This window comes from Pelecanus crispus, chromosome Z (genome assembly GCF_030463565.1).
Source record: "Pelecanus crispus isolate bPelCri1 chromosome Z, bPelCri1.pri, whole genome shotgun sequence".
Lineage (NCBI taxonomy): Eukaryota > Metazoa > Chordata > Aves > Pelecaniformes > Pelecanidae > Pelecanus > Pelecanus crispus.
The window spans coordinates 58,052,208-58,079,020 of record NC_134676.1 but is presented as its reverse complement, the minus strand read 5'-3'; the positions used below and the strand labels follow the sequence as shown (position 1 = coordinate 58,079,020).

Sequence of the window (26,813 nt, the reverse complement as noted above, 5' to 3'; positions counted from 1 at the left end):
ATGACATTTCCATAGGTACAACTAAAGGTTCAGTGGCTGTAGTTGAAGCCCCCCTCTCTAGACAAGCAGGATCCAACAAACACACACACATTTCCTTTATAAAGGGCTACCAAAAGCCTGACAGATTTCCCAGCTCTGTGGCTCTTCTATTACTGCTTCATTTCAATGCAGGGTCATACCCACATCTTCCACTTGTGGAAGAAAAATTATGAACAAACAGAATCTTCTAAGAATTATGTTTTTTACCCAGACAGAAATATGATCAAAATTAGAGCTGTTCATGAGGTTGCATGGGCTCATTAAAAGTGCATGCCAACTTTTAAATTATAAATAGGACAAAGGCAAGGCCGTAAATATTTGCTCTGGATGGAAACATCTATGGAAACATGCCAAGTTCACAGGTTCAATCCCTGCTTACTGCAGGGGGGTTGGGCTCGATGATCTCTCAGGGTCCCTTCCAACCCAAAGCATTCTATGATTCTACAATTACGTGCACCATTCTGAATTTTCAAGCTGTATGTGGTTTTCAATCACTATGCAGAGAAGCAGGAGACACAGGAATCATTCAGAACTAGATATTAGACACTAAGCTTGAACAATTTCAAAAAAGCTTAGGGATTTCACTCACAATAGTGGCTTACATGTTTTTTATACTCTCTTACAAGTGTTTTAATTGGCTCCACAGGAATTAATACCTACAATCAAGGGCTGTTGATACAGCACCTCATAAAACAACAAAAAATTACTAGTTCAGTTATGGTGAAAAGTTAACATTCAAATAACAGAGCAGATATGCAACTACCTCCTGAAAACAGTAATATAAGACAGACCCACAGGAATCCAGTATCAGAAGAGCACACTTAGTTTGTATATGTCCCCCTTGATCTGTGATATCTAATGAAGTCCCCTGAAAGTCAATTTAGTATGACTGTCTCTCCTGTTGGGAAAAATGACCATGAGCATCCAGTAGTCATGCCAAGACATTTTGCAAAAGAGCCCTGAAAGTTTAAAAAAAAAAAAAAAAAAATCAAATTAGAATCATAGAATTGTTTAGGTTGGAAAAGACCTTTAAGATCATCCAGTCCGACCATTAACCTAACATTATCAAGTCCACACTAAACCAATTAAGGGTAGACTAAACCATGTCCCAAAGTGCCATGTCTACACGTTTTTTGAACACTTCCAGGGATGGTGACTCCACCACCTCTCTGGGCAGCCTGTTCCAATGCTTGACCACCCTTTCTGTGAAGAATTTTTTCCTAATATCCTACCTAAACCTCCCCTGGTGCAGCTTCAGCCCATTTCCTCTCGTCCTATCACTAACTACTTGGGAGAAGAAACAAACACTCATCTCACTACAACCTCCTTTCAGGTAGTTGTAGAAAGCAATAATGTCTCCCCTCAGCCTCCTCTTCTCCAGGCTAAACAACCCCAGTTCCCTCAGCCCCTCCTCATAAAACCTGTGCTCCAGACCCTTCACCAGCTTCGTTGCCCTTCTCTAAACATGCTCCAGCACCTCAATGTCTTTCTTGTATTGAGGGGCCCAAAACTGAACACAGTATTCCAGGTGTGGCCTCAGCAGTGTCGAGTACAGGTGGACAATCACCTCCCTGCTCCTGCTGGCCACACTATTCCTGACACAAGCCAGGATGCTGTTGGCCTTCTTGGCCACCTGGGCACACTGTTGGCTCATGTTCAGCTGGCTGTCAACCAACACCCCCAGGTCCTTTTTGGCCAGGCAGCTTTCCAGCCACTCTTCCCCAAGCCTGTCGCATTGCATGGGGTTGTTGGACCAAAGTGCAGGACCCGGCACTTGGCCTTGTTAAACCTCATACTGTTGGCCTCAGCCCATCATCGGTCCAGCCTGTCCAGGTCCTTCTGCAGGGCCATCCTACCCTCGAGCAGCTTGACACTCCCACCCAACTTGGTGTCATCTGCAAACTTACTGAGGGTGCACTCAATCCCCTCATCTAGATTGTTGATAAAGATATTAAACAAGACTGGCCCCAAAACGGAGCCCTGGGGAACTCCACTCATGACTGGCCGCCAACTGGACTTCAGTCACCACTACTCTCTGGGCTTGACTACCCACCCAGTTTTTTTACCCAGCAAAGAGTATGCCCGTCCAAGCCATGAGCTGCCAGCTTCCCAAGGAGAATGCTATGGGAGACTGTTTCAAAGGCTTTGCTGAAATCCAGGTAGATGATGTCCACAGCCTTTCCTTCATCCACTAGACGGGTCACCAGGTCATAGAAGGAGATCAGATTGGTCAAGCAGGACCTGCCTTTCATGAAATACAGTCTACTTCAGTTTTGGCCTTCCGAAATTGCAACTGATGTTTTCCTGCTTTCACTATTTGGGATTTGAAGTGTTTTAATTTGAAAGTAAAAAATTGCACAGTTTTAGACCTTGCTAAAGCAGTGCACAGATTTTGGTTCACTTCTCCTGATGACCAATGAGAGCTGTGCAGCCAAATTCCCACCTGTCTGAGGAAACATATATTCCTCACTATGTTTCCTAGTGGCCTAGCAGCGACACTCTTTCAACAGCATGTGGGAAACTCAGATTTCCTTCATAACCATTTCAGCACCAAAGCAAACAATGAAAATGTCATGAACACTATAGCTAGGAGTTGAGAATAGCAAAAAAAAAAAAAAAAAAAAAAAAAATTTCTGCAAGGAAGTAACCAGGAGACATGACAAAGCTGAGAAGCACACGCTTCCTCCCTCCCTCTGCCTGTCCTTACTGGCATTCTTCAGACCCAGTGCAAACCTTTCCATCATTATGACCGTATGCTCCCTTTGCCATTTTAAGAAATCTGGAAAAGGGCAGGCTAGTACAGTCCTAAGGACAACATTTCAATTGCATTAAACCAAACTGAGACAGCTCGTGCAGAAAAGCTAGTGCTGCATTTTTTATATATGCTTGTAACTGGTTTTTCATCATAGCACAATATGGTACAATACAAAACCATACACAAATGAGGGGATGATGGAAGCACATACAGCAGCAATATACTTCAGCATTAACTCTGAGCATCATATAAATATCACAATTATCTTAATTCTTGAAAAAAAAAGCAAAAAAAAAAGCAGAAACACCAGACAGACTTAAAAGTGATGACCTTACTATTTCAAACAGATCAAATCTGAATTTGAGGTCCACAGAGGGACGTTTTAATCACTATCCAGAACATATTTTACCCCCTTAAGAAGCTTTTACGTATGTTAGCATATGCCGACATAGAGTCCACGAATTCAGAGCCCCATGTCAGTAGGGAATACATTGATCACTGCTAAGGTGTATAAAGTATATGTACCCCTATACAATAATTAGCCCTTGTTTACACCAAAAAGGCAACTGCTGTTCACTGCAAAATTGTAACTGTCTCTTTTTACAGTCCACTGTTTCCTATTGCTCTGTTCTGAAGTAAGATTCACCCTTCAGCAGTGCACGGGTTTTGGATGGGATAGAGTTTTCTTTATGGTAGCTCCTATAGTGCTATGTTTTGGATTTGTAAACAAAACAGTGTTGATAACACACCCATTTTTTAGCTATTGCTGAGCAGTGCTTACACAGTGTCAAGGCCTCTTCTGCTTCTCACACTGTCCTGCCAGCAAGCAGGCTGGGTGTCCTGGTTTTGGCTGGGATAGTTAATTTTCTTCATAGTAGTGGGCATAGTGCTGTGTTTTGGATTTTGTATGAGAAGTATGTTGATAGCACACTGATGTTTTAGTTGTTGCTAAGTACTGCTTATGCTAGTCAAGGACTTTTCAGCTTCCCATGCTCTGCCAGGTGCACAAGAAACTGGGAGGGGGCACAGACAGAAGAGTTGACCCAAACTGACCAAAGGGCTATTCCATACCATGTGACATCATGCTCAGTATATAAGCTGGGGAGAGTTGGCCGGGGGAGCGATCGTTGCTCGGGAACTGTCTGGGTATCTGTCGACGGGTGGTGAGCAATTGCATTGTGCATCACTTGCTTTGTATATTACTACTACTATTACTATTATAATTGCATATAATTAATATAATAATATATTTCTATTATTATCATTACTATTTTACTTTATTTCAATTATTAAACTGTTCTTATCTCAACCCAGGAGTTTTCTCACTCTTGCTCCTCCGATACGCTCCCCCATCCCACCAGCGCAGGGGGAGTGAGCAAGCAGCTGCATGGTGCTTAGTTGCTTGCTGGGGTTAAACCAGGACACTGGGGCTGCATAAAAACAAGTTAGGCTGCTACGAGACAGATACCATAACTTTCTCTCTTAAATTAATGAATTCAGAGGACAGAAGGGAATAATCAAATAGAAAAAAGCACAGCCAAGAAATATTAGGAAAGCCAAACTATTGCTATGAAAATCTGTGTACCATTGATGTGCCTTGCCTGCTTTTTAGAGACAGAACAGATGCAACAGGTAGGCTAACAGCATGTTCTTAATTCGTGTGATGCTGCAAGGTTACATATGCACATTTTTAATAGATCAAAACCACAGACATATATGCATATATACTTTTATATGCTGAATGCAGTCATTTAAAAAGGAAACAGAAACTTTAAAGCCACTTGTGCTTCCTGTTGATAAAGATCCTAAACCAGCATTTTCTAGTCCTCTTAATATTACTTAAGTACAAAAAACCAGAATGGTACACATGGACTCAGATAGAACAAACGCCAAAAAGCCTTACATAAAACAATCACCTCACTGAACTAAAGTGTGAGGTTTTTCTGTTTCAGCTAATTCGTCACTGTCCTTCACTGATACAGATAATGGCATTTCCATATGGCGTGGCAGTAAAAACCAAGACAGGCTTTGTTGTTTTTTGCAGTGTCATTACTTACATGCAAACATATATGATGACACTCTGTACAATTTTACAGTAAGCTCTTATCAAAAGGCAGGCACTACGTGAAGGCTGTCCATGATTTGAAGTACATCCTAGAGACAAATGCCACCTTGCAAGGATTTCATTTCAGGAGACAAATAAGGCTATAAGGCTAAATGTAATCTGACTGGTAGAGGTTTACAAGAATCTGTCTAGTTAAGCACATATCATGACTTCCACAATGACGTCATGACAGACAAAAAGTGCACAAAACAGATGGTGGTTTGGAAAAAAAACCCTTTTTTCACAATTTTTGTACCATCCTAACTTGAAAATGAATATTTTTTCCTGTATTGCAAAGGAGGACAAATGCTGCTTTCCAACCCAAAATAAGCAAGGGAACACAAGTTCCCTTCCATGCAAGGTCACTGTCTACTCTACTTCTTCTCCTTCAGCCTGTACTGGAAGGTCTACTTTTGCTGTTTGGTTGGTCGGGGTTTGTTTTTTTTTTTTTTTCCATGAATGTGAGATCAAATATTGCAATAGCGAGCTTCTGCACATACAGCTGAGCAAAATTCTGCCAGTTGGGCCGTATCAGGGAAATTAAAACAATACATGATTATGTATTTTCAGACCCTCTCTTATCCTAAGTTGCCATAAGAAACAGAAACTAAGAGTATAATCTCATGTTAGTCACTGTTTATTAGTCTTGGGTGCTTCTAAAAGGTTTTCTGATAGTCTCTTCCTGATTTTTAAGGAAAGCACAATTGCATTTTCTTTGGCAGGACCTCGGGTTGAAGAACCACATGGATCAATTACATTTCAGCACTTACCAATTAAATATATAAGTAGATAGCCAGACTATTACCAATATGTCTTTTCAAATCTTTACTCTTATGTCATCAACAAAAAGAAAACATCACAGAAGGAGGAAAAAAGAGTGTGGTTCATTTACTGAACATACTACCTATTCAACTGGCAAAAAATATGTTACTTTTTTCATAACTATTTCTCTGGAGGTCAATGGAGATAACAGGAGAATTTAAGGCTAACCCATACAAGCTTAGTCTGGATTTTGATATCTGACACAGATCCAATGTCATGTCCATTCACATCTTACCAAATATTTTCAAATTTCAATCTGCTACAAGTTAGGTTTCCACAGTGAAAATGGGAGAATTGGAGGGAAGGGACAAGGAGGGGGTTATTTTAAATGATGCTTTGCTCTTTGGGCACTACTGAGAAAGAAAAAACCTTCTACAAATCCCAACAACATTAAGCCAGTGTTCCATGCTCAGCCACTGGTTGAACAAAACACAGGATGGGAAAGAGGGCTCTGAACTTTAATTTTAGAACGTTGGGTTTTAGTTTCCTGTTTCCAATCTGATCAAGGGTATGTTTTGCAATTAAAATGATAGAAGATGTTTAACCACAGGGGTCTAATGAAAAGGTGCTGAGTCTTGGAGACATGCAGGAAGTTGTGTCTCAAATTTCTTGAGCTACTGAACTCCCATATTCAGGACTGCTGACTACCTTCTTCACTACATCTGTCCATTAATTTCATGGTGATAAATACCAGGCTCATCACAGCTGAAGTTACAGAAGATTTCTCTGCCAGTATCAGTCATTCTGAGGAAAAAAATTTAAGAGAACTTTCCAAAACATCTAACAGACTGCCAGGCATACAATCTGACAGACTGCATACAACCTGCTTAGACTTTTTTTTTTTTTAAAGTAATAAATTTCTACTATCATACCCTCTCATCTTGAAGTTTCTAGAAAAACAACTCAATGTGCCTTCCAGATTACTATTGTTACTTAATATGCACTTGACAACTCCAGTCACAATACTATACAAACCTTGTAGGTCACAAGCAAGTATTGCATGCTCACTGCTTCATAACTAGTATTTCAGGTCACAGAAACAATAATGTCTAAAGGTTACTGACTATGACTCCCAACACAGTAAATTTTATATGACCCCAGCAGGGCAACAATACATCTTCCTAAATTTTTTTCAGTCTCGTTACATAAAAAGACAAAGGACTTCGACAGAGAAAGAAGTGGCAGTGTGCCTGCATGGTAGCTCAAGAAATAAGAGAGATCTAAATTGCTCCAAAACCCTACCCAGGTATCATATATCAGCTTCGAAATCAGCTTCATTACAACCACCACTATGGGGGTGGTGGCAGCTCAGATACCAGACTCTTCTCAGAAGGTACCCTGGGATCATCTCTTTCACTCAGTCTCACCATGGAAAAAGCAGGTGTGAGAGCTGCAGACTGCACAGAGTGACAGACCAATCTACACAGCAGATGAACATGCCCCACAGGGTTTGTGAAAGGTTTCTGCAGAAATACCAGCAGGGTCACTCTAGAGCCAACCCTGAGGGAGCTCCAATCAACAAGCTGTTGCGTACAGGCAGCTATTTTGATCTTGTAAATAGTCTGGGTTGCTTTGCCCAGCAATGTATAATATAGTAATATAATATCCTTGGCCACATCACTGTTACGAGAATGTATATACATTTCAGAACACATGTGCTGCTACCAGGAAAAGAAAGAAAACAGCAAAATGAGAGGAAAAGATACAACAGAAATAAAAACTCTTGGTTGCTCTCTAGGCAAAGCATATTTTTAATCACCAATTTTTATTTAGAAGAGAAGAATTTCTGTAGATCATAGCCGCCAGTGATACAACCCCTTATAATAATGGTTCTGTTCTGCTCCACACATGAGGTTTTTTTGCCTTCATTGATCTTAATCCCACAATCATAATTTTTACAGATGAAAAGTTACCCCAATATGGCCTACTCATTCTGTGGAAAGCACCCAAGTTTGGCAAAGACACAATTTAGAATCTACATATTGTTCTTCTCAATACTCCACACAAATGTCTTTCACTGTTTACGTATACGGCGGGGAAGGGGAACAATCACAAAGAACTTTTAAGTATAAAGGATATTGACCCTCCTGCATTTTAACATTTAGTGTAGCCTCTTCTATTCCAGTCACCATCCCTCAGCACAGCACTAGCCTTGAACTTTTGCCTGATCAATCAACAGAGTTGCTAACAAGTCAGTTGCTGTGATGGAGCTTGCTAGCCTAATCAGTCTATGTAATGCAGGAAAAAAACAGCATTCCTACCCCTGCAATGCAGATCACTGTCATGGTAGCATCACAGTATTATAATCACAGAAGACAGATATGAAGGAAGATTTAATCTGTTTCCTTGGGTTTTGTTTTTCATTTGTTCAAAGTTTAACAGGCTGCATGCTTTTAAACATTATTCTTATTTTCTTCCCATTCGTATTTTTAATTGCTAAAGTGCATATTTTGTAATGATTCCTTTAATTATTTTCCAGTTGTTTGTAGAATAGTACTTTACATACAAGTATTCACACCTATGAATACTCAGTTGTGCCAAAAGAGACACCAAGGCCTCATTAATATCTCCATCAATAATAAAAAGCACAAATTCGGATAACAAATCTGACAGCTTACACATGCTGTATTCACAGGTCCGTTTTCTGAAAACCTGCTTTTTGTCTTTCTCTTATAATGGTTTATAGCTCAGAAGTAATGAGGCTTCTAAAGTGTTCTGAAGCTTTTTGGACTCCCACAAATAGAAGCCTGGCTGTTTCCAGAAAGATTGGTTTACGTGCATGAAAAACAGTTACAAGTGATTCCATTGATATGTTAACAATTCATTACTACTGCAGAAGAATTTGTCAGATTTTATAGAAAGGAAAGGCTTAAATAAAAAGCAGTGTTAGGCCCTGAAGCAGTAGGTAATTTACGCACATTCTTAGCTTTAAACCCAGATGGTTCCCCATAAAAGTCAATGGCACTGTGACAGAAGTATTTTTATGCAAGAATTCCAGTGTTTGCAGAGTTGATTCCTTCAATGTCAAAGTGTGATTACAACCCAAGAAAAGCTCTCTATACTCAGCTACGCTTACTAAAGCACAGTGAAACAGACTCCTCCAAATAGCTTGGTGGGAGTTTTGGTGGGGAAAAAAATCCCAAAATCAAACCCCACCTTATCTCCATATGAACAATCAAAGCACCAAAAGTGTCTCACATTTCAGTGGAATCAGGATTCCTCTCTCTCGCTCTTCACTAGCTGTAGTAAAGAAGACCACTGCTGCAGTACATTACTACACACCCCAAATAATCCAATAGAAGAACTGGGCACTGAGATCTTCTTTGAACACCTTTTGTGAAACAATCCTCATGACGGAATAAAACATAAGCTGTGCCCCAGGGAGGTAAACTGAGCAGAACTCAACACACTGTATTACCCTGAAATTCCTGCCTCTTTGATCAACTGGATGAGTTTTCCAGAGCTCTTCCCTCCCCTCTTTCCCCCCTCATTTCCTTCAAGAGTCCCCATCTGTTCTCCCTCTTTCTTCCTGGCTACAAGGTACATAATCTTTTTGTAATTCTTACAATTTAAGGTTCATATACTTCCACTATTTACAGCAGTATCAAAAATAGTCAAAACACAGCTATTAGAAGGTACATATGTACTCTTTAAAACACTTACAAGCACTTAAAACCCAGCTCAACAAAAATGCTGGTGTATTTTAAAAGTTAATTTGATGTTATTGTAAGGTAGTGTTGGACAGAAGTCTAAGCAGTAGCTGCCATGCATACAAGTTTCTCTGATACACAAAGGCATAATAGTGCTTTCACTTACAAAGAAATCTTAATGGTTTTGCTCTTCTACACAATCTTTGCTTTTGTACTTAATGAAAAAAAAAATATTGTCCAATTAACTCAACTTCCAGCACTCAAATCACTGGATGAAGGAGGAAAAGGAAAACTTGAGTTCCCTGAGTGCAGCTGAATTCATCACTGCTGAAATCAGACACACACATTAAACAAAAGTAAATTCAGCTTCTTTGCAGGCAGTTATTATACCAATGCCCTTCAAATATGAAAAAAACAGTTCTGATTTGTGGCACAAATGTAAGTGGTTTTATCCTAGCTTTTATTAGTTTTTAACATTTTCTATGACAGTTATTATAGGACTTTATCTAGCATGTGCACATAGCCTCACAACTGTCAAACACGGTTGCTGGACTTTGCAGCATCTTCCCCAAAAAGATGACAAGACAGTCCTGGAATATTTTTACAGGTGGATACTGAGGTCAACATAAGCTTTCAACATTTTGACTCATGTGCTGTTGTGGTTTAGCCCCAGGCAGCAACTAAGCACTATGCAGCTGCTCGCTCGCTCCCCCTGCCCTAGTGGGATGGGGGAGAGAATCAGAGGAGCAAGAGTGAGAAAACTCCTGGGTTGAGATAAGAACAGTTTAATAATTGAAATAAAGTAAAATAGTAATGATAATAACAATATAATAATAATAATAATATACAAAGCAAGTGATGCACAATGCAATTGCTCACCACCCGCCAACCGATACCCAGACAGTTCCCAAGCAACGATCGCTCCCCCTGGCCAACTCTCCCCAGCTTATATACTGAGCATGATGTCACATGGTATGGAATAGCCCTTTGGTCAGTTTGGATCAACCCTTCTGGCTGTGCCCCCTCCCAGTTTCTTGTGCACCTGGCAGAGCATGGGAAGCTGAAAAGTCCTTGACTAGCATAAGCAGTACTTAGCAACAACTAAAACATCAGTGTGCTATCAACATACTTCTCATACAAAATCCAAAACACAGCACTGTGCCTGCTACTAGGAAGAAAATTAACTCTATCCCAGCCAAAACCAGGACACGTGCAGATACTCTGTGGCTTCATTCATTCTACAAGTGGAATACCATACACCATAGTGGAAAAATACTAACAAACAATCCATGGTGAACATCTATACTCTGATCTTCAGACACTGTTTTAACAGGGAAAGAGATTTTCAGTCTCTTTCCAACTCACAGAGTTTGGTCTTGCCAAAAGAAAACATTTTAAGCAGATTAAGTCACTTATCTCTTCATATGTTCATCTACTTCCCTCACTATTCTGATCATCAAATTGCTTTTCACTGTGTAACAGGTGCTGGAGCACTCTGTTCCAGATATGTTGGTAATACACTCAGACCCCAGCTTGTACTATAAAGTGCCAGCAAAAGAAAGCATGTAAGTCAGTCTGTGTAGGTACATGAATGGAGCCCAGAGAGGGATGATCACTCTCTCAGCTACACAGACTGCATCCTAACTACTGAATTAATTTCTGAGCATCTGTTGCAATACAGGGAGTTCATAGAAATGCAGTAGAAGCAAATACATACCCAACTCATTGAGAAAACAGGCTTCTGTTTAGCTTAGCTGACACACAAACACAAGATACAGATACTACAATGTGGCTTTGTGGACAAATACTATCCAGCAACATGCACTTAAACAACATAAAACTCACATTTAGAAGCAGATGCCATGAGCATTTTTTTCTGTCAACAATATTTGACTGGAGTAAAATGCTGCGATATGTAAAACACTGGGGGGCTGGGGGCATGGGGAGGAAAGACACTGAGAACAAACAGACCTCTTAGATTTTTTTTTATCTACCATCCTACCAAAACAGATTACTCAGTCTGTTGTTTAAGACTGAATAGTACAGTTTAAAACAAACAGCAACCCTTCTGTTCCATGACACAAAAGTATACAATATTGACAGTTAAGGGTATGCCTGTTGCCCCCAATAGACTTAGGCTATGCACACAGAACATGTTCCTGAAATCTCCAATACATTTATATACTGAAAAAAACCTAACACAAAGGAAGAAAACATTTTGGAATTGACAGGAACTATCTGAAATAACTAGATTTTGCCAATGTCATTTTTCATTTTGTAAATCACATTCCCTAACTTGGTTTATTTCTACCTTCTACAAAAAAACCCACTTCTTCCCATGAAAGCCTTTTTATTTTGTTCATCATTTAGTTATGCAACTACTTTCAAAGTTTCTATTTGCTCTGAAAAAAAAAGGATGAAAAATAATTCAAGAATGTCAGTGAAAATAAATGTTATTTGTATTTCAGCAGATCATCACAAGTTATCCCTTCTGCAGTTACCTGTTTATGTACATCACTTGTCTTAAGTGAGAAACTCTGTAACAGATCACTTCTACCTTTTCCTTTCATCTCAAATGGAAAACTTCCATGTTTAATGTATTAAACAAGAAACGGTGAACAGATCTTTCAGAAACACATACAATCTAAAAATAAAAACAAAAAATATTTTGTAATATTTTCCAAAAGAGAGATGCCACAAATTATATGACATATCCCCTTTAGTCAGTATTTCACTTTTTGGGGGGTTGTGGGTTTTTTTTATTGAAACTGTTTAGGTAACAAATGGCTAGTCAGAATTAATAAATCCTGCTCATCAATTTGCCGTTCCCAATTCAGAGGAATTTGAGATCATAGAACTTAGGAAAAAAAAAAAAAAAAGTGCAACAACAGGGAAGTCTTCCATGCACTTTTAATTACACTTTGATTATTCATATTTCTGGAAAGGTCTCAAATTAAGAACAGTTATGTAAAATAGAGTAATTTGTCTCAAAAAATAAGATCTTACCAGTACCTACTTCTAAAATATTTATTAATTTATAACATTTCAGGGAAAGTTCAGACTGGACATTAGGGAAAGGTTCTTCACTGAGAGAATAGTGGGGCACTGGAACAGGCTCCCTAGAGAAGTGGTCACAGCACCATGCTGTCAGAGTTCAAGGAGTGTCTGGATGATGCTCTTAGTCATACAGTTTAGTGCTGGGTAGTCCTGTGAAGAGCTGGGAGTTGGTGATCCTTCCAACTTGAGATATTCTAAGATTAACTCAGCTATTCCAGGCCCTAAAAAGAGATCTGCAATTAACTGTTTTTCCAGAGCTACAGACATCACACATTATCTCCAACTAAACTCCTGGGCAGGAGGGAAGGCATAGCAGGGATGTCTCCAGAGAGGATTGGACCTAAGTTTCCAGTACAGGGGTGGGGGATGGGGAGGGTGAAGTCAAAAAAGAAATCTTAAATATTTTTATTTAAATTATCTGAGTATTTCCACTGGAGAAACTATTCAAACAATAAAGCGTTCAGCACACCCACTGATATTTCAAGGAAAAGATAAGGGTTTCTTTGACTTCTGAAATGAATTAAGGCTGTGTTTCCGCTTTTATTTAAAGAAAAGAAAAAAACACCAAATATTGAATTAGAAAAACAGTGATCTTCCATATCCATTTTAGTGCATTTTAGTCTGTACCCTCTGTTTTACAAGGGTTAAAGCCCCAAAGAACACAGAGAGCTACAAATGTAATATTGTAAGCTTCCTGTGATAGCCATCTTTTCCACTCAATTTACACAGCACTTTGCACAGGAAATCAACATACAGACTCACAAACAAAGCTCATTATTACTGTGTAAGACAAATAAACCCCTTCCAGTCACCATGAAGCACAGTTTATTTGGAAGATTTGGTGCCCACAAAAGCTTCCAGATCACCAGCCATGGAAATGAAAAAAGCCAAGAGTGTAAGCATCCTCTTCATTTCAGATTTTAGCAGCTCTTGTCGAGCACCAAACACGCCTCAAGATCATCAAAATAATAAGGAACATCTCTGCTCTAGTATCTGCACATTTTCTTTAGTGTCCCTTCCAGCAGAGCCAGCTTTCTGGAAGAAATTTATTGACCAGCTTCAGCTCCAAGTTTTGTTCCAAACAGTCTCACCATCATCTCTGGGCTTTTCATTTCAGGGAACAACATTAGGAAGCTCTGTGCATGAAAATCATTTCTCAGTAGCCGCACAAAACTTTGAGCTGTATGCTCAGGCCCACACCGCCACTTCTTCCAGTTGCATGGATAAAGAGCAGAATTTTTTAAAATGTTTTATTGTACAATGCAGTAACAGTATTTTGAAAGTGATAGCAACATGATCTCTCAAAGGGAATGGACTTAGCAAGATGACTTAAAAAAAAATTCTTCTCAAAACTGCATTACTATTAAAGACAAGGTCTTTTTACCATGCATACAGGAATGCAGATTACAACCCTGTGATTGTAATAAACTGTAGTTGAAAGATCTACTAAGGCCAGGATTAAGTACAAAACTAAAACATCAAATGCTTGTACAAACTGTAATTTTAAGATGACAAAAAACCTCCATAGAAGAGTAACTTTTTTTTTTAAAAAAAAAAAAAAAAAGGTAAGGAAAAGGTCCATCTTGCTAGTTAAACCAACAAAATATGCCCAGAGCTCATAACCTTCAGACTGTAAAAACAGCAGCATATAAAGGATTGGGAATTTTTAGTGTATTTGAGAGGAGGGAAGCAGAAGGCAATGGCAATATACTTATCAGGTGAAACAGAAAATTTACTTTTTACTGCATGGGGTTTTTTGAAATTGCCAAGAGTTTTGTACTCTGAATTAGCAGGTCACTGAGGAGTTAAAATATAATGCAGCAAACTCTACCTCGTGCTTTAGCTATGGCAACCCAGCATGCTTGTCATTTAACACAACACATCCCACCTGTAATAAAAGCACTGCATTTTCAAACAGGAAGTCTGTTGTTCCACCCAATGTCTTGTCCTAATTCCATATTTGGCTATGGTTTTGTGTCTAACCAAACATACTTTAGTTTCAATTTGATCTTAGGGCTTCATTTCCTTCTCTATCCTGTACGGGTAAAATGTGTTACTAATACAGAGGTGGTAGTAACACGGATTTCACATGGCTTCATTTCAGTCACAAGCGCAGGATGCACACACACTGTTGTATCACTATGTCAGTAAACACTCCTGTATGCTTATCTCAAAGCTGCAACCACATTGTTATTTCAAGCACTTCTGTCAATGCACGGACAATTCTGAAAGGCTTCTGGCTTCCAAGAACACCCTGAAACATTGTTTCAAAGACCCTAGATCCTCCTGTATTTCCTTTCTCCTTTCCCTCCCTGGGAGGACACACTGTTTAGAGTGCCTGGAACAGGAAAACGGCATAGAGGGTCTGGTTCTTCCTTCCCATCAAAGAGTCATGATGGTTTTGGCACTCCAGACACATATAAGGCTCTTTCCTCGGAACAATACATAGCAAGAGCACACCTTGGTGTAGAAGTTGCCCCGGCTTTGTAGTGTCCATTATCTGCCACCGTGAGACTATGGCCAGGCAAATGAGCGCAACAGTACCAAAAAAGAGAGGCAGCCTCCTCACCTTCCCAGTTAAACGACACGTGTGCCTAATTAACCCAAATAAAACGAGGTCTGAAGTAATTTCCAAGCCGCAGACCATGAGGGCTGCACGATTAAGAAGCCTCACCTATTTCTCTGGGCAAGCAGCTCCCGCTGGGAGCCCCAGCTGCACCGGGGCCCTGGGGCGCTGTGGCCCGCCCAGGAGCGCCTCTGCCAGGAGGGAAGGCAGGCCTGCCGCGGGGAGGCCGCGCGTCCCCGGCCCGGGGTCCGCGCTGGCTCGGGGTGCGGCCGCTGGCAGCGCGGCGCTGCCGCGGTACTCACCGCTGGGAAACGGCTCCATTTTCCTCCCGGCGTCCGACCTCAGCCCGCGAGAGCGAAGCCCTTGCCGAGGTGCGGGGAAGACGACGCGCAGGCACAGCCAACGACCCTTCACTTCTCCTCCTGCCGCCGCATGCTCTCAGGACGGGCGCTGCCTGGGGCTCCGCCGGGCTGCTGCGGCCCCTCACGCCTCAGTCACTGCCCACCGACCCGATACCGCCCCTCCAGTGGCCGGGGGCACAGCAGGCTCAGTCCGTGGCTCCCTGCTCAGCAGCTTTTTCAGGGGCGCGAGCCCGCACCAAACATCTTCCGCCCGGGCCTCAGCGCCTCCTCCCCTCTCACCCCCTGGCACGGCCACGCTGCACCGCCCACTCCACGCAGACCCGCCTCCCCGCCCGCCTCACGCACGGGCAGGCGCAGAGCAGGCGCTTGACCGGCCGCAGCGCCCTGCCCGGCTTTCCGAACCGCGGCGGAGCGAGTGTCGGGATGTCGGTCCCTTGCCCTCTGGGCTACTTCGGGCATGTCAGTCGAATGCCGGTCGCCGCCCTGCAGCTGCAGAGACGGAATGACCGGGCCGCAGTGGGATCCGAGCGCTGCCTCGCAGGTCTCCGTGTGTCCCTAGGGCGTCGCGGCCCGCTGCACAGAGGCCCCGCAGGCGCCTGACGGCCGTGGCAATGCTGCTGGGCCGGGTCGGCTTTGCCTGCATCTCACCGCCGTGCTTCGTTCGTCGTGATTTACCCTTAATGTTTATTTTTAGCCTTATTACTGCCTTACCTGCCTTACCTGCCCCCTCCTCCCTGACCACTACGCTTCTGCTATCACATGACTAAATATATATTTTTTTTCTTTACTATGGGAATTTTTAACTACTGATTGTTGGGAAAGAAGAAAATGGGAGTTGATTAATGCTGAAGAACTCAAAATCTAAAGGTCCTATATTCTCCCCTCCCCCCCCCCCAAGAAAGAAAAAAAAAAAAAATCTAGGTTTAACTCTTCTTTGGGATAGGGAGGGGAGGGGGGCCAGAGGTCCACAAGAGCTGTACCTGTTCTCACTGTTTCATAAACCTAGAAATGCACTTTTTCACACCTTAGTGTGTTTCACATTGACAACCCTGTAGCATAAGCTAGGTTGTAGTTATGTTTCACACTAGTCCTTAGAGTTTAATACTAGCCCTAATGTTGGGCACAGAGCTATATGACCATTTACTCACCAACGTGTTCTTAGATCCTCCTTAACATATGACAACAGCCCGTCCCCAAAAAAACCTGTTGTATTATTGAACTATTACATCAGCAAAGCATTTCTTTTAATAGCATGAGATGTCCTGAGAGCTTTCTTTTCTAAGCACTGACCCTGTCTGGCCTGTGTTTAAATATGTTAAAGAAACATTAATAACCATGTAGCTGACTCTGCAGTGCTGAGATCCTACACAGTGTCATGCAGAGACTGAAGACAGGCCTGAGTAACTTTTCTTTTGCTTTCACCATTCTTCTTGTTTCGCCAATCCAAAATCCTTAATTAGCAAGATACATCTCTGTGAAGTGGAAGAGCTAAAAATAAGATCATGCCCCATTACATGTGCAGAAACTGCTGTATCTGGATTTTCCTATTAAAAACAAGTTTTAAGAGAATACAATGGAACTATTCATACAGATGAAGTTAGGTACAGAGGTCATTTCACAGTAGCATCTATTTTCATCTGTCCAATATTAGACAAATAAGGGTTTCAGTGTAATTTTGTGTAACATCATTTAGAATAGAATTGAACAGAATTGAAGCTCCAGCTTCTATTTCTACAATACAATAAATAAAATCTGTGTCCAAAAGTTACAGATCGTTTTCACTATAAAATACAGTTTTTAGTTACAGTTTAGTAGTATGAGTGATTGACAAATGCGAAGACTGTTAAATTGGTTCTTTTTTCAGGCCTTAAGTCAACTATTACCACAATGTCTTTTTTTTTTTTTTTTAATGCAGAATAAAACATTTCTTTGATTGCTTAATGTCCTAACTATATCCTTAAAGCATCTGCAATGTCTTGCAATGACTTATATTTCAACTTTGTTTGGCAGCCTCCATTCAGCAATGTCTTAACTAAGCCTTTTCCGTGGGGTAAAATGTGATTGGTAGCAAGCCTGCCTCTTTCTGGTCTTTGAAGATCTGTTTTTCCTAAAGAAAGTTTCAGATATTTCAGCTTTCAAACAGCAGGGAACATGACTCAGACCTTCTTTGTTCTCATTTGTTTTTCTGGTGAGAGGAACAGAGATTTAGCCATGTGAACATTACAAGTGTTAGGTAGACACTTGGGTGCCTTTGACACAGTGGAAAGTCTCCAATTTTTTTCAGCCAAATCTGCACATAAGAACAAGCTATACTGTAATAGGTTGTAGAGCTTTGTAGTTGCGAAGTTGCCAGGACTCCAGGGGTTTGAAGCCAAGGGAGTTACTTTATCAGTCTGGCTAAAACATGTCAGAGGTAGCTCAGAATCAGGTGTGGGACTGGTGAACCATGTGGCCAATGACCTTAAAAGGAGATGAAAAAATTGCCCCCCAAAATACTTGTGCCTAAAGCTTGAGCAGATATAAGGAATGGGGAAGTTCTCTTTATTCTTTGACTGAAGTAGGTAATACTCCCGATTAATGCATTAATTTCCTCCTTAATGTAAGGTTTTGTTTTTAAAGCTAAAATTGTTTCATTGCTGTGCACACTACTCTGCATAAATCAGACACCCTCATCCCCTGCCAGCAGGAACTACAGCCATTGGTAACCACTTGTCTATTCACAGTGTTAGGCTAAGCCACCCATAGCACTGTGTTTACAAAAAAAAATCCTTATCTATCTATCTATCTATCTATCTATCTATCTATCTATCTATCTATCTATCTATCTCTATAGGAGCATCCGTATCTAGGAGAAGCAGCTGCTTCCACAGAAGAGTCAATGTTATGTATTTTATGTTGTCACACAATGTATCTTTCAGCAACACATCCTAAATCTACATTCCTTTTTTAATAGATTGTAGTTAAGTTTGCACTGTTACCTTACCTGTCTCTGTGTCTTTCAGAAGACTTCAAGACCACTTGCATTTATCTTATGGAAAACATCTCAAGGGCAATAAAATTTCTACCAGTTAGATGAAAACATATCTGAGAGGATAGGTACCAATAAGTGCCTCAACAAGAAAAAAATTTCCAATGTGAACTATACACCAGAGAATCCTTGCATAGGAACACTTGTGCATGTAGAGGTACATAAGAGAAGGAGCATTTAAGGATACTAATGCAAGAAAAGATTCTATCAAGGATTTGCAATGAGTTAAGATATGCAAAGACAACCACATCTCATTTAGCTCCATTGTTCTCAAAATTATTTACCTTAATTGTTTAACTGTGTATTTTCTCAGAGTCCAGCAAATTTTTTATTCTCTATGGCCTAGAACAAGGATTTGGCAGGATGTCAACTGCAGTCCCATTCTCAATAGCCACATAGAAAAAAATGACAGTGGCACATGAACCCGTAAATGGATTACAGTGCTAAATTACAGATAAAAAAAGACAAGCTCAGATGTATTCTAAGGATGAAAATTCATCACAGGGTTAGAACATTTTATTGTAGTATAGACGCTTTGCCTTTCTGCTTTGCTGGTTTTGTTTGAGTCATAAAAATAAATAAACTACTGTAAAAACTTCCAGGTCCTGAAATTAAATCAACGTATTTTTCTCTTTTCCTTGGAATATTTCTGGTATGTTTGTATCTCACCTCTAGACTGTAAAGACTTACACCTAATTTTTGGTTTGTTGGGGTTTTTTTGTTGTTTTTTTGGGGGTTTTTTGTTTGTTTTTTAAAACATGTACTAGTTAGAAATTATCATGTACTGTTAGTGTATCGCCTAGGTAGTACAGAAGTAACTTGCCAGCTTTTGTGGTCAGAATGCTACAGGGCATGATTCAAAAGTTGCTTTTTCCTTAGGTGAAATTAGAATACAGTTAAGTGTGATGATTTAGGCAGATCTAACAGCTTGCTGCTTGCCAAAATGGCAATGTCCTTTTCAGTGCTCAGCTCTTCCTTTCTGTCTACACTTGCCTCATGCTCTCACTACTTACCTTACACCAGCTCTGATGCTTGTTATGTTCCTCTGCAGGATTAAACTCTTCAACAGCCTAATCTGTCAGAAAACTAATTCAGCAGAACAGTGGATAATTTAATTCTGGGTTACAGAGGTTTATCAGAATCTGCAAAGGATCTGCATAATATCAGTAAAAGGAGGGCTCATGAACACGCAGCTAAGCAACCTCAGCTCAGAGTGAGGGGCAAAGAAGAGAAGGAAGATTCTCCTCTGTTTCCAGTGGTGTGTTGTCTATGGAAATCTCCCCCTTAGGGTTCAGTTCTTCAGCTTTCTACATATAGGCTTGCCAATGTGATGCCCATCTACAAGAAGGGCTGGAAGGAAGACCTGGGGTACTACAGGCCTGTCAGCCTGACCTTGGTGCCGGAAAAGATGATGGAGCAGTTCATATTGAGTGAACTCAACAGGCAAGTGCAGATCAGCCAGGGGATCAGGCCCAGCCAGCATGGGTTCATGAAAGGCAGGTCCTGCTTGACCAACCTGATCTCCTTCTATGACCTGGTGACCCGTCTAGTGGATGAAGGAAAGGCTGTGGACATCATCTACCTGGATTTCAGCAAAGCCTTTGACACACTCTCCCACAGCATTCTCCTTGGGAAGCTGGCAGCTCATGGCTTGGACGGGCATACTCTTCACTGGGTAAAAAAACTGGGTGGGTGGCTGAGCCCAGAGACTAGTGGTGAATGGAGTTAAATCCACCTGGCAGCCGGTCATGAGTGGAGTTCCCCAGGGCTCCGTTTTGGGGCCAGTCTTGTTTAATATCTTTATCAACAATCTAGATGAGGGGATTGAGTGCACCCTCAGTAAGTTTGCAGATGACACCAAGTTGGGTGGGAGTGTCAAGCTGCTCGAGGGTAGGATGGCCCTGCAGAAGGACCTGGACAGGCTGGACCGATGATGGGCTGAGGCCAACAGTATGAGGTTTAACAAGGCCAAGTGCCGGGTCCTGCACTTTGGTCCAACAACCCCATGCAATGCGACAGGCTTGGGGAAGAGTGGCTGGAAAGCTGCCTGGCCAAAAAGGACCTGGGGGTGTTGGTTGACAGCCAGCTGAACATGAGCCAACAGTGTGCCCAGGTGGCCAAGAAGGCCAACAGCATCCTGGCTTGTGTCAGGAATAGTGTGGCCAGCAGGAGCAGGGAGGTGATTGTCCACCTGTACTCGACACTGCTGAGGCCACACCTGGAATACTGTGTTCAGTTTTGGGCCCCTCAATACAAGAAAGTGTCCTGGTTTTGGCTGGGATAGAGTTAATTTTCTTCATAGTAGCTGGCATAGTGCTGTGTTTTGGATTTATTAGGAGAAGAATGTTGATAATACACTGATGTTTTTAGTTGTTGCTAAGTACTGCTTATGCTAGTCAAGGACTTTTCAGCTTCCCATGCTCTGCCAGGTGCACAAGAAACTGGGAGGGGTCACAGCCAGAATAGTTGATCCAAACTGACCAAAGGGCTATTCCATACCATATGATGTCATGCTTAGTATATAAACTGTGGGGGGGTTGGTCAGGGAGCAGCGATTGCTGCTTGGGAACTGTCTGGGTATCAGTTGGCAGGTGGTGAGCAATTGCATTGTGCATCACTTGCTTTGTATATTATTATTATTATTATATTGTTACTATTATCATTACTATTTTACTTTACTTCAAATATTAAACTGTTCTTATCTCAACCCAGGAGTGTTTCTCACTCTTACTCTTCCGATTCTCTCCCCCATCCCATTGGGGTATGGGGAGTGGCTGCGTGGTGCTTAATTGCTGGCTGGGGCTAAACCACGACAATTAGAAATTCATCATCCCCACACCTCTGGCTCCAAAGGCAGGGAATAATTACTAGTTATTAAAGCATCAATAATGCACAAGAAAATATTTGTGGGCATAAGACAGAGTTCTGAACAACAAAATTTAATCTGGAATAGCTTTCAAGTATTGACAAGCCCTTACACTAAAAAAGAAGTAATTTTCTGGTTCAGCTTTCCTGAGGGGATTTATCTGAAGATGTCATGGTCCTGTAAAATGGCTGGTGTTCCCTTTTTTGTCTTGGCACCTTTCACTCTAGCAGTTCCGTCAACACTGAGTCATACAGTGAAACAAGATACTGTCACAGGACTCAAAGAGAAAGAAATAAAGTATAATTTATTTGAGAATCAAACAACACAAAATGTCAGTCCCAAGGGCTGTCTATTTTTATTTCTTTATTGCAATGTTTTATGCATGTTTAATGCACCAATTTTTGAAAACTTTTTAGGCAGCCCCCAATTTTCAAGACTCTCTGTATCTAGACTATCATGCTAATGGGCCACACCACTGATACAAATGGGTAGACCGAGATAGCTCTATTGAACTTTAGTAGTTTTACAATGAGTTAAAAAAGCAAAGGATTAAGTCCATACTTTCTAGACTGAAGACTAGTTTTCCTATAGACTGGTAGAAGAAATAAAAAAATGTCTGTCTTCCCTGGAAATGAAACCATGGAAATGATACACACATACCTGCACAGTAATTGCAAGAGTATGTTCCATTCTCACACTGGTGATTTCTATCCAAGTGTAGAATCACCACCATTACAATGCAATAAAATCTCTCCAGCACATATGACAGTTGCCAGCTAGGTAGAGGAGAAACAGAGCTCTGCGTTTCACAGTAATTTTAATTGTCATGATTTGGTGAACAAGGGTACCCCACTGCAACAGTATGTTTCCAACTCAGTTTCCAGAAAGAAGAAAAAGAAAAAAGTTAAAAAAAAAAAATTCTCCGGAATAACCAACTGCAAGTATGCACATACAATTACTAGCCTGCTGTTGCAACATCCTAGCTAGCTTCCCACAATACCCACAGCATGTCTGGCACTTACTGGTCCCCATCATAATTAAAATGCTATTCTTTCTATCCTACTCTCTCCACCCTCTTTAGTCTAAGAAAGATAGGCAGAAAAGTTTATGGGATAGTTCAGAAACCTTGGACCAAGCTCCTGAGAATGGGGAATGCAAAACATCTTACCTGAAGCATACAGCTTTGAACTTTCTCCACTAACCTCTAGTCTTCTTCAGTGACAGATCAACAACAACAATGACCAAATAGCATGAAGCCAGGAACATTATAGTAATTTCAATTCTTAGAAAGTGCATATCTATTGAAAATAAAATATAAGGTTGTGAATAACATCTAAGAGTCTTATCGTCCTATTTCTGAAGAATTCACATGACTTCTTTTGTGTGTGCAGCAGCCTGTTTGTACTCACTGTTAGGAGAACTTTAGCACTTTTACCAGTGCTACCTTGTCTGGGCACTGAAAAATGGCACTCTCTTGAAGGAAAATACCAGAGTATAGGCTAAAAGAAGGCTGATAAAACTCTGTTGTAGCTGAATTTTTGGAAGTACTTTTCATGTCTGGAGGGAATCTTACAAAACACTTAATGAATGCTACCAGATGCACACAGTATTGGAACAGAGCAATGCATGGTAGAGTGTCTGGCTGGAATACAGAGTATGTATTTTGAAACATCAGTATGCTGTGATGTGATATAATACTAGGAATATGTAATATAATCACCACATAACCATGTCAGGGGTAGTTGACTGCACATTCAGTGACTGCCTCTGATCTCTTAGTGTTGATACATAGCAGTATGTTTCTAACATAGATTATGTTTTAAGACTGCCAAATGAGGAGACAAACTACAAACAAAAACAGTTGCATTAGTATGAGAAGGCTACTAAGAGAAAAATCATCTCCATAGGCAACAGACAAGGTGTCACTTCCATATTTTAACAAAAAATTGTGAGATGAGCATGTGCCTAAAGGACACTGATATCTAGTGACAGCATTGCCTCACACAGGCTCTTTCTTATGGCAAAGGTTTCTGGGCAAGCATTTACATGCAGAGAAATCTGAGCTGATCATAAACAAGTCAGGATAGGGCTAGGAAGCAGTGGGAGCATACTGCCTCCTCAAGACAGTCATGGCACTAATGTGGCACCTGAGCTGCATTAAGCACTTGGGCAATGGTATTCTTTCCGAATTGGCAGACCAAATTGTCAATGGACAAGAGCAAAGAACAGCTGTCAACAGGACTATTTGTACAGACAGTGAATAATATATTTTCTAGTCCTCCCAGAGGGGACTATTAGGAAGTTTAATTGGCTGTAAAATTTTCATCTCATTAAATGTAAAGAAAATATTGCTGTATACAGTAGTATTTCTCAAACTCTGGAACCCTGAACTTCATAGGAAGTGCAAGGTATCACATACTGTCAAGGGAGCAGCTCCTCACTTCTCCTTATTTGTTAGCAAATTAGTGCTTTCTCCAGGGCATACAAATGAGAACTGGCTATAATGACGGGCTGTAAGCTTCTGCACTAGCTACCTACCTTTCCTCGCTAGTGGCAGAGCACTCCTCCAACAGAGTGACTGTGATCACATGCAGCCACTGAATGATAGCTGATTCTCACCTCTTTTCAGCTGATGCTGGAAATAATAGAAAAGCTAAAAGCAGATGAACTCACAAACATCTAAATAACACTGTTTCTGTGTTGGATGTGGCAAAACCAAGATCTTAAAGAAGGAAAGCATTTAGCCAAAGCTTATATGGAAGATGAACCCTAGATAACGATGTAAAAACCAGCTAGAGATAACAGCGTGATCAGGTGACAGATATAGCATCTCACAGCTCCCAGAAACCCCAGAGTGAGCTATAGTGCTCATGACTTGGGCAAAAGGATGTTTCAAATTGGGCATTCAGACTGAAGCATGTAAAATCCTTCGACATTTTTGAAAACCTACCTGCACAGTCTTAGCTTCCATTGTGTGAGGCAGCTGTATGTTTCATAAGGGTGTGCTTTCACAGGCATAAATCAATTTCTTTCTACTTAAAGCCTGTTGCATCAAGGGGGGTTGGAAGGTACCCAATTTATTGTTATAAGTCTGGTCACGTTCGATGTACTGAACTATCACAATTACAGATGCACAAATAACGCAGGCACCTTTCATCTAGTCATGTTGCATGAACTACCACAGCCACACTTAAAGTGTCTGGTCACGTTCAGTGACAACTATCATGGCTAGACCAATGAATCAAAGCAATTTATTAAAGTAACAGACATACAGGTTCTTTGGATTACTGGCAATAAATTCACTGACTGCAAGGTAAATGTAAATACCAAAAGCATGAATAATACAGATGCATCAAAAGACATAAAGTGACTCTATATAGAGGTTTCTAAGTTTTCCGGGGAGACACTTGGTATAACCAAGTGTTCAAATCTTACCCAAAGGCGTTCTGATGTGGGGGGAAGAGAGGCTCAGTCCGTCGACTGCTCCCAGAAGTCAGAGTGGTATGTGAAGGTATCTTTCCTAACATCCCCTCTCTCTTAGGCTAATTTATACTATTTTTTACCTGTCAGGTGGAGCGTGAGTGACTCTAGTCATACATACTTTTGTTATGATTGGTGTAAAACTTTCTTGCTTCACTTTAAAGTTATAGGCTAGGAAAAATTCAAAGTGCAAACTCAGTGAGGAGTGGTTGCAACTCAGAGGCGGGTAGGTTTTGGGACGGAGGTGTGTTTTGGTATTATAATGATATTACAATGAACAAAAGTTTACCAAAGGATGGCATTTTGTCAAAACCATGACAGGCTGTTGGCCCAGGGTCTCATATTATACCCTTTCCTATTGTCCTTCTTCATTCATCCATCATTTGCCCAAGTTCTCGCAGTGTTCCATTATACTGCACTCTGTTCCTTTGGTAAGTACATCTACACTAGATCATTTGCCATGTTCTGGCATGGTCAGGTCTATAGAGGGACTAAAAGCAGCAGCAACAAGGCAACAAATGCTTCTTCATCTTTTCATGTCAGTAGATAGACCAAGACTCCAAGCTTGATGGAGTGTACTGGGGAATCCAAGGGCACAGGAGCTGCCCCAGCTGGGCAGAATGCTTCACAGCAGTCCTATCTGGGGTGCCACACAGAGCCTGGCCGCGGTGTCTGCACACTGCTCCACCCTCTGGGCAGTTCCTCTTAGAGCCAACACACCAAGTTCCCCTGTTGTTGCTGACGTCTAAGGTTGAAGGCCTAGGGAAGTTCCGTGAAATGGATTCCTTGCATGCCAGCCACACTCCACCCTGGAAGCTTCTTCAATGCTGTGCCTTTCCTAAAACTGTGAATCTAATTTTAATCTCTAAATCACATCCAGCAATTACTCCACACAGCCTCAATATACTAATTTCTAGCAATCTTAAAAGAGTCGAAGCGTTGTAACTCCTGACTAACTTGAATGGCTTATATAGTGTATTTTGTTGGTTAAATGCCTTTAATATCCACTGTTTGAGTTAAATAAAAGTTGTAAAACCCATTTCTTAATTCCACACATAGTTTTGATAGCTGGGTTGGGTTTTTATGTAGAAAATCTTTTTCTCAGTCAATGAGAACACTGAATCCAGATTTTATGTTTAGAAAAAAAAAACCATACTAAAATAAAGTAAACGAAGGACTGATGAAAGAACATTGTTTCCAGCAGTACAGGAACTGAAATTACAGCAGATAAGGTTTAGAATGGGATTTGCCCTGCATTCTTTTCAGATGTAGAAACAAAATTCTACACTACAATAAAACTCAAACAGAGAGCAAGAGGCAGCTCAAAGAGATGCAGCAGCCGCTAAGAACAGGGGCAGGCTTTATTCAGGTTTTTACTTGGAATAGAGATTACGTCACATAGAGTGATTCTTATAATAGTAAGAAATAAATTAGGTTTACAAAAATTCTGTTTAACAAGTCACTCTTATTGGATGTCAAGGTAAAGACATATGGTTTTAATTAGAATGATGTTGCCTTAAGTAAAAAGAAAATAAGAATATACTCAATTATGAGAAACACTGTAAGGGTACAATTCCAATTGTACATTATTGTTGAGGAACGTTCATATTCATTTTCACAGATTTGAATTAGCTTTTTTCTCTGTTTGAACTAATATTTCTGGGAATATATCTTACTTTTTCTCTGGAGATGAGCTAGAAGATGTTTAGACATACCAACAAACAAACCAAAAGGACAGAATATCACAATTACTCTCAAAAAATTTTTGGTTTCCAGTATTGGGTCATGACTGGATGATAAAAGGAAAGAAGGTGAGGAGGTGAGGCAAAGTTTGGATGCAATCCTTTGGTAACAATCATTTGGTAACAATTTATTCCAATATCTGTGTGAGGATAATGATATAAGCTAGTGCCCTCCCAATGTGTTGCTGTAGACAATGTTTTTTACCATAGTATGTGTAACCCTTTTCAATTTATGTAGAAGGAAATTCAATCTTATGATAACTGTGTTTGTGTTCTGGCTTTGCTTTGGAAAACATACGCAGCTGACAAAACAGACATACATCTGATCAAAAATCACTGTGT

General features: G+C 40.8%; 1 protein-coding gene across 2 annotated transcripts in view; it reads right to left on the bottom strand.

The window, feature by feature from the left end:
• The window catches only part of LNPEP (leucyl and cystinyl aminopeptidase), an 81,151-nt gene extending 65,715 nt beyond the window's left edge, over positions 1 to 15,436 (bottom strand). For both annotated transcript variants that reach the window (XM_075726162.1, XM_075726163.1), the window contains exon 1: positions 15,296 to 15,436. In XM_075726162.1, coding sequence (XP_075582277.1) covers positions 15,296 to 15,314 — 19 coding nt within the window. In that variant the 5' untranslated portion in view covers positions 15,315 to 15,436. The remainder of the gene's footprint in view (positions 1 to 15,295) is intronic.
• Positions 15,437 to 26,813: the final 11,377 nt, after the last annotated feature.